This window comes from Nuphar pumila, unplaced genomic scaffold (genome assembly GCF_984573655.1).
Source record: "Nuphar pumila unplaced genomic scaffold, dmNupPumi1.hap1.1 HAP1_SCAFFOLD_2095, whole genome shotgun sequence".
In the NCBI taxonomy this organism is placed as follows: Eukaryota; Viridiplantae; Streptophyta; class Magnoliopsida; order Nymphaeales; family Nymphaeaceae; genus Nuphar; species Nuphar pumila.
The window spans coordinates 7,607-16,112 of NW_028323843.1; the positions used below are offsets into that span (position 1 = coordinate 7,607).

The 8,506-nt window shown below is 54.1% G+C and overlaps 1 protein-coding gene across 1 annotated transcript; it reads right to left on the bottom strand.

Annotated features, from left to right (window-relative positions):
* Window positions 1-434: 434 nt before the first annotated feature.
* LOC149808859 (uncharacterized) lies at window positions 435-4,572 on the bottom strand. Its single transcript, XM_089995128.1, has 6 exons — window positions 4,487-4,572; window positions 4,067-4,404; window positions 2,341-2,685; window positions 1,851-1,918; window positions 1,448-1,768; window positions 435-794 (listed from the first exon to the last, which is right to left on the bottom strand). The coding sequence occupies exons 1-6, from the start codon at window positions 4,570-4,572 to the stop codon at window positions 435-437; spliced, it is 1,518 nt and encodes a 505-aa protein (XP_089851254.1).
* Window positions 4,573-8,506: the final 3,934 nt, after the last annotated feature.

Sequence of the window (8,506 nt, forward strand, 5' to 3'; positions counted from 1 at the left end):
GTGAATACAGCAGCCTGTAATTATGTTATGTCCTTTTCCTAGCCTGCTCCACCTTCTGTTACAAATAGACGTGCAACCTGACAACTCACCAACGCTCCAAACAACTCGGATTCTAGATGACGTTCTGATTCACAGGGCCCCAATCCTCGCAAGCCCACTGACAACATACCCTCCTTTGACACCCCATAAAAACAACAGTTCTCAAGAGGAAGAATCGCCTCGACCGGCATGGGCACCACTCTCGACCACACCTGCCACGATTGCTGCTTCTACCTGCCAGGTATTGGGAACAACTATGTGGTGCGCAACGATCACTTGAAAGCTCCAGGTATGGCATCGCCGTGCAGGAACCGACATGCACAGGGATCATTGCCATTCAAGCCTCACCACATCAACCACCCAGATATTTTCTCTAAACAATCCTTTGAACAACCCTAAAGTCGACAAGACGCGCATGACACCCTTGCTTCATGACTGACGAAATATGTGCGATGGTTGTCCCTTCCAGGGGAATCGTACCGTGCCATTGTCCCTTCATAAAAACCGCCCAGGCAGATGCGGGCCTGGTTTTCATAAATGCGGCCGAGCGTGACAAGCATGACGTCCCCATAAGGCGATCTGCCCAGGTCCTGCTCTGCTTTGACCGTCACATACAGTTCAAACTGCGCCTCTCCGCCCTCGATTGCCTCCAGCATGCTCACCAGCTCACCCGCAATCTTCTCCTCCCTCAGGATTTGTAGCCTCTGGACCTGCACATTGCATTGCCCTGAGCTTCGGCGAACCGTCACACGCGCCTGTAAAATGTGAGTCCAGCATGATCCTCTCCAAGTGTTCAAACTCCTCCCTGCGCATCCACATGGATGCAACGGATCGCCACACACCCAAGATCACTCGAGACGGTGTCAACTTCCGAGTGCAACAAGTTTTGACTGTTTTCTTGCAATGTAGCATCCACGAGCAGTGTCGAATTCACAACGCTGAAGCTTCCTGCTGTTCAAATGTGGATTTGCCTGCTGAACGCAGATAGAGAGATTTATTTTCAACACCCATCGAGCATCGTTAGAGTAACTGCTTTGAAAAGGAAGAGCCGTTTGTAACATGTTGTGCCGAAGCAAGGAGGCGAGTGCACGCCTAAGTAAAGAACTTTTCAGTCACGAGAGCAATATTGCCCACGCCTGAATCTGTACATCGTCAAACAGATGGCTGCATGCCGCAACTCGATGTGGGCTGTTTGGCTGCAGCAGCACCTTTACCACTGTGATGCATGTCAGCGTTGTAGACTTCGATGTCAAGACGTGACACTTGGGGGAGCAGGCGGCTCAGTGTTTCGTCAGACCCTATGCTTTGAAGCGTCCAGATACCCAAATATGCATGACTTTTTGTCGGGACAAAAAAGGTCTCCGGAACCCATGCTGGCGAAGCACTGAGGCGGCTCCAGAGGGCGCACCTGGGCCTGCGTGAGGTCGCCTTTGTGCCGGGCAAGAGTTGTCAGCAGGAGCTCGCCGGTGAACTTCTCAAACTTGATGCTTCCGAAGAGCATTGCAAAGAACATGGCACCATCGATGAAGTCGACGTCATCCACGCCAGCTTTGCCGTGAAGGTCGTACTTGCGCCGCAGCTCTGTGTCTGAGAGCACCTGGTATGCTGCACCGAGCTTCTGGAAGACTTCTTTGGACGTCTCGTCCCCAGGGTTCTTGTCAGGGTGCCACTTGCGGGCAAGCAGAAAGTACTGCTTACGAATCTCATCAGGCGTTGCATTGCGATCGACCTGCAGAATGTGAAGCGTTGGAAAATGCCGGCGCCACCCGATCCGAGTGTACTTGCCGTGTGGTTGAGATATATTGAATTACATCTTGCACGATGGACACACCCCATGTCAGATGCGCAGCAACTGTTACTGCTACTGAAGACATTGGTACTGCAAGCACTTCGGGAATTACGTGGTAGCGTTAAGGTGATCTCACTTCGGAGTGAGAGGCTCTCCGAATGGAATCACATAGGGCTCCAGATCGATACCAAGCGTATGTCGCCGCGCATTTTTGAATCAGCACCTACACAACTATACACTAGAGATTGAATTTGTTGGTGCACCGACATACGCTTCAGTATAGGTTCACGAGAGAGACTCACAAAGCGTCGAGTATTGGACACGCTGATTGCAGGCCAAGCTGATCGCAGCGCTCCAGAGCTCCCATGTCGCGCAACTTCTCTTGCATGATGAAACAGTGCTTCGCCAAGCTGGGTTTCGACATGTTCATCCCAATAATGCATGCATTTTTGGGGCATCTGGACCCGGATAATGGCAGGGTCTGGCGAAGCGATGCGATGAAATGCTCTCACTTTTCGGCACAGCAGACTGCATGTGAAAGTTACCAAAGAACTTTGACGCGAGGGCGAGTACCTGCAGTAATGCATAGTAGTCGCTTGACTCATCGTCCGCTGCACCACCATCGGGAGAACGTGCGTTCTGGTAACGCTTCCGGGCCGCCTCAAACAGCGGGTCGTTTTCAGCTAGCGCAAGCGTCGGCATCTCCACCCACTCGCGTCTGTCCTGGTCCCAGATCTTTCCATGCGATGCAGCGTGAATCGCTTCCGGCTGGTTGATGCACCCCCGGATCACTACAGCAAGACATGTACAAAGATCAGCGCCGGCATCGTCCATATCAGCCTTTGCACGATTGTGAACTGGTGGGATGTGTGGACATGGCATGCTCGACAGCAAAGTCTGCATTGGCGCCACAAAGAATCGGCATGTCCGCACACTTGTTCATGAACTTCTTGAATCCTTGGAAAAACTTGAATCCTTGGAACAGGACCCAATGCAACCATGGCAAGGGCAACGATGGCACGGGGTATTAACAGAAGTTAGCAACATTTGGAAGCAAGTTTTGCTATTTGCAGATCGAACACCCTGTTGACGTCCTCTGTTGGTCTCTTTTGAGGACCCAGACAGGCACAAGGATTCTATCCGTGTCTCATATTTTCGATCTTAAGCTGTCGGAACTCCATTGAAAGCCGGGGAAGCTCTAAGTTTGGATTCGGTACTGGCAAGGTGGCCAAGCATGAATCTCTCATCTTGGCTGGTGTTTATCGGTCCTCCAAACTGGGGTCTGCTCCAAAGCCAAACATGGAACTACCCAGATCCAGAAGTTGATTCGTTCATCCTGGGTGCTGAATCCTGCAACGATGAAGCCTGCTAGTGTCCCCAACGGTTACCGTTTGATTTTGATGACGTATCCCTTTACAACACTACCGCATCCACATGGACATTGACAACTCCAAGAGCTACTTGGCAATCACACCAAAGGCTACCGTTTGATTCTGCGTGAGGTAAGCATGCGCTGGGTCACAGTCTGTGAATGTGTGTGGCATGTCACAATTGGACCTACCGTGCCACAAACCCACGCACCCAGCCGCTTATATCCAGTAAAGCCGATTTGCCTGGATAGGTTAGGCTGGGACATCTGCACTTCATTGCAGCAAGTGCACAACCCACCAGGAAGCACAAATTGCACATGATTCGCACGCGGGTCCCTCGAGAACCGACAGAGCAGGTTGACTGCTCATCAAAATTTGCACGAAATCGAATAGTTGAGCATACCGGACACAGGGCTCAACGACAATTGAGTCCCTGCGAGCTCAGGGACGCTAGGCTTTTGGTGAGTCCAAGAAATAACCTCGATGTTGACAAGAGCAACAGACATTCATTGACCATACAGCTGTTTTCAACAAGGACAACTGCCTACGGCGGAAGTCAACGGACTAGGCTGCTTATCAACGCGGAACGAGGGTGCCATAAAGTCGAATTGCTCGAGCGTTGCTGTTCGCTGCAGATTACAAGAAATCCACACGCCTGTCCCAGCCGGACAATTTGCCTAATCCGTCAGAAGCGCAATGCCGAGTTGCCAAGCAAATATGACACAAAGAATGCAAACCCCGCACAGCGCGCCATGCGCAAAACAGCTCCTATGAACTGTGCTAGCTTGCAATCCAGCCTGCAGGCGATAGAAAAGGTACCTATGCTCAAATGACGTTCATGTCTCGAGTCTCGAGGTACAGAACTTACCTTGCGCTGTGCCAACACACGCCCCAGTTACTGGCAGGACGACCACACTCACAACACCAGCTGCTGTCCCTTTCACAAAACCAGTGAAACCTTCTTGTTGTGCACCTATCACAGGACCAGCGACAAGGGCAGCAACGCCTCCAATCACTCCTTTACCAAACGATTTTAACCCTGAAGAAAGCCCAGCGCGAATATCCTTTGGTCTCCGTGTCGAAAAAATGTGCTGTACAGGGTGTCTAATATCTGCAGTATCCTCATCACTGATCTGCTGCGCAGCCATGCTTATTTGCTGGTGCTGCAATGCAGATGTCTGCGTTAGGTAGTCACAAGAAGCTCCACTGGGAGTTCATATGAACGTAGAAAATTGAAAACAAAGGAGCCAGCACGATTGAAAGGCTCAAAAGTCTCAAACATGATCACGTAACAATCAGCATCTGACAAGGACCGTGACGCCAAGTCACTTGGCAAGTGGCGCTAATTTTGCCAGCCCGGTTGGCAACCGTCATCGTGACACGTTGTGATGAGAGCATGGCTCGCGAAAGGCTCGAACTGAGCGGCCGCTTGCTCATAATCGCCTGCCCATTACATTCTTGACTTTCCAGAGCGTAACACATGCATGTCTTATCCCAGACCGGGTGGGCGTTGAGCGACGCCAGCATACGAGTCCCGGGCAGGAGATCAATTTGGCATATTGACTCCCATCGCCACGTCGTTCATCATTCTTTCAAGCTCAACCGTGCGGTTCTCGATGTCTTGGAGTGCATGGAGTTGATTGTCAAGTGTCCTCTCGATGCTTTCTAGAGGCTTGAGGCCCTTGGCAGGCCCAGGTCGATCCGCGGCATTTCGATCGTTCAAATTCTCGATAGCGTCCTTCAGCTTGTCGCATATGCTGCAGCATCGTACGGCCTCATGAAACAAACAGACAATGTGCCATTTCAATTTCCAAATCAATCGTTGTTGCATAGCGGCAACGTTCCTTTGCCTTGGGCACGCTCGTGCCTTGTAAATCAACAAACACACTCCAAACACAACAACACATCCTGTGTCAGCAACAACCAGTGAAGAGTTTGGAAATCAGGTGCACATCCGCCTGTGACCCAGTGACATCAGTGCGCAAGGCAAGGGAGGGCATCCGAAGGCAGATGATGAGGAGTGTCATGAATGGCCTGACGGCCAGCCCAAAAATGAAGCCTTCCGCGTGAAGGCTTCCGCTCAGGGAATTCATAACCTCCCTTAAGATTTCATGCTCATTTGAAGGATGCTGCAACCCTCAGGAGCGATCAGCCATGGCTGTCTGGCCTGTTATCAAGGGGTCGGTATTGGCAACTACGAAACAACCACACAGGCCCCTTTCCACCGGCATAGCCCATCTTCTTTTCATCAAAACGCATTGCATGCAAAGCTACAGTTTGCAGGTAGCCAGATGTCCTGGACCATAATCATGTTGTCTCGCACCTGCTGAGCTCATGCGAAACGTTGACCGCCCGGTCATAAAGCGCGACATGACGATTCTCGACAGGGTCCCGTTGATTGGCCTCCTTGTTGAACAAATCCTCTGCAACGGACTCCATGCTGGCGAGAGCTTCGTGCACCTGCCCCTGGTGGGCTTCAAGCAAGTCGAGCTTCTCGGACAGAGTGCTCTGCACCTTGAGGACGCGCTGTGTCTCCATGCCCAGGGACATCATTCCTTTCCTGCAGGCGTTCGATGTCCATGTGGATGGATGCGGCAGTGATGTAGACATGTAACGCACTGCCATCATCCACGACTGGCTTGTCGCCCCAACCAGCGATGAAGTGTTAACTGGACAACCGCGATCTACAGCAGAGTGCAACAGCACAGCTGGCAGGTACTGTCAGAATCGCTCACCGCTCACAATGTTAACGTCCCCTTGTCCATCGTACAGCGAACTGCTTGCTGACAGGTTTCACCTCCACGCGGTGAGCGATCTCCTGCCAGGACAAAATATGCAGATATTTGAGCGTGCATCGCTTGACATACCACTTGCATGTAGACGGGGATGTTTCGTCTTCCCAAGATCCATGGGAAAGGCAAATCTTGGCGAGGGCAGACATCGACGATGCGAGTCTCGAACCGGGGATGTGTCGAGACATACTCAGACATGAATAGGACTTGAATAGGAACTCGGATCTCAATTTTTCATGGTGGATGACCCTTGACAAGCGCGGAGCATTTTAACGCACCTGTTCTGCATGACGTGGCGATCCCACTCTTCCAGCTGCGAGCCATGCTGCACAAAGCGCGCGCACAGCTCGTGCAGCTCATGCGTCCAGGCCTCGATGATCTGCTCCACGGTTCGGCCGGTGAGCTCATTCGGAGCTGTGGGCACCGTGGGGGTTGCTGGGGCCGCGGTCGGCACCAAGGCCCCTGCCGACGCTGCCGCTGATGCCGGCGCCCCACCGAAAAGACTTGCGGAGGATGCTGGTGGGGCAGACGTTGCTGCTGCGGCGACACATGCCCGTCAGTAAGCCGTCATCTACAGGAGTGTCCATTTAACAGAGCGTTAACACAGCTTCTTGCATGCATGCCCATCAGGAAGCCGTTGTCTACAGAAGTGCGCATTCAGCAGTGCATCGGGCATCATGCATTTGCATGCATGCATGCATGGCTTGCACTTCTACAATGCCGGCCGGCATATGCCTCTAGTGACATCGGAAGCCGCAACAGCTCCGCTCCTTCCAATCCATGCCCTCCAACCAACCCGTGAGTATATGTACAGGTAACCTTTTCTATTTCAATATGCCGGTGCACGCTGAAGCTGGCCGTAGAACAATGTGGGACGAACTGAAGGTAGGGTATCAGACATGTATCAAGCCCGCAGTCGTCAAAATTGCAATCCGAGGACACCGCCATGCATGTCCAGTACTCATTCGTCGAATATACGAGCGTTCGAAGTAGCAAGGGCACTAGTAGACTGTGTTCCATGGGTGCTATCTGTTGATTGCAGCAAGAGCTTAGGTCGCCATGGCCATGACATGACAACTGCCTCTGATGATATCGTCGGACGTCGAAACAATGCGACATGTTGACCAAAAAAAAGCTGAAATACTTAGCTTCAGATACTAAAGCGTTGCTCCTCTTAGCGTACTGTGGGTATCGTCACTACCCGGTGGCCAACCTCCGCTCAGATTGCGTCTTGCAGCCACAGGTGTTGAGACTTGCAAGCACCCGTGGAAGCCTTACACTGAGATACAAGAGCCCACATGCGCCAAGGCAAAAAGGCGACAAGCCTGACGCAGAACCAAACAATCTGGCCGATGAAGCTGCAGGGGCGCCGAACAGGCCGCCGGACGCCGCTGTTGCAGACGTCTCTGAAGCAGACTGGGGAGGTGCTGACGTACCGAACAAGCTTGAAGAACTCGCTGCCGGGGCAGCACCGAACAGCCCTCCACCGCTGGCTGCTGGGGCTGCACCAAATAGCGCACTACTGCTTGCCGCTGGGGCTGCACCAGATTGGCCTCCACTGCTCGCTGCTGGGGCCGCACCAAATAGCCCGCCACCACTCGCTGCCGGGGCCGCACCGAATAGCCCGCCACCACTCGCTGGCGCGGCTGCACCGAATAGCGCGCCACTGCTTGCTGCCGGGGCTGCACCAAATAGCCCGCCACCACTCGCTGCCGGGGCCGCACCGAATAGCCCGCCACCACTCGCTGGCGCGGCTGCACCGAATAGCGCACCACTGCTTGCTGCCGGGGCTGCACCAAATAGCCCTGCACTGCTCGCTGCAGGGGCCACACCGAACAAGCCCCCGCCCGAAGCGGTGGGGGCACTCGCCGCCGATCCAAAGAGCCCTCCCCCTGAGGCAGCGGAGGATGCGCCGAAGAGTCCGCCGGCCGCCGCAGTGGCGGCAGCACTGCCTCCGAAAAGGCTTGGGGCTGCTGCTGGGGTGGCGGCAGCCGAGGAGGCCCCAAAGAGGCCGTTGCCAGCAGCGGGGGCGGTCGTGCCGAAGAGATTGCTGGAGGCGCCTGGTGTGGAGGCGCCGAAGAAGCCCCCAGAAGAGACTGTAGGCGCTGCGGTGGGGGCTGCGCTGAAGCTCACACCCGACGACGCTGGAACAACCGGTGCAGCTGTGCTCCCAAATGCTGGAGCGGGGTTTGCAACCCCCGTTCCTGGAACACCCGCTGCAGGTGCGCTGCCAAAAGCAGGTGCAGCAGCTGAGCCTTCAAATCCCAGCTGAGTCGTTCCAATGCCACCACCTCCAAAGGCGCCACCCGCACCAACTGCAGGAGCCCCGCCCACAGAAGGAGCACCAGCACCGATGTTGGCACCAAAAAGAGAGCCGGTGGCAGGCCCACTAACGCCCGCCCCGCCGAAAAGATTTTGAGCTGCTGGGGCAGCTTGGGTGCTGCCGAATAGACCGCCCCCCGCCCCACCGAATGCACCTGTGCCTCCAAACGCCCCTCCTCCACCAAATGCTGGCG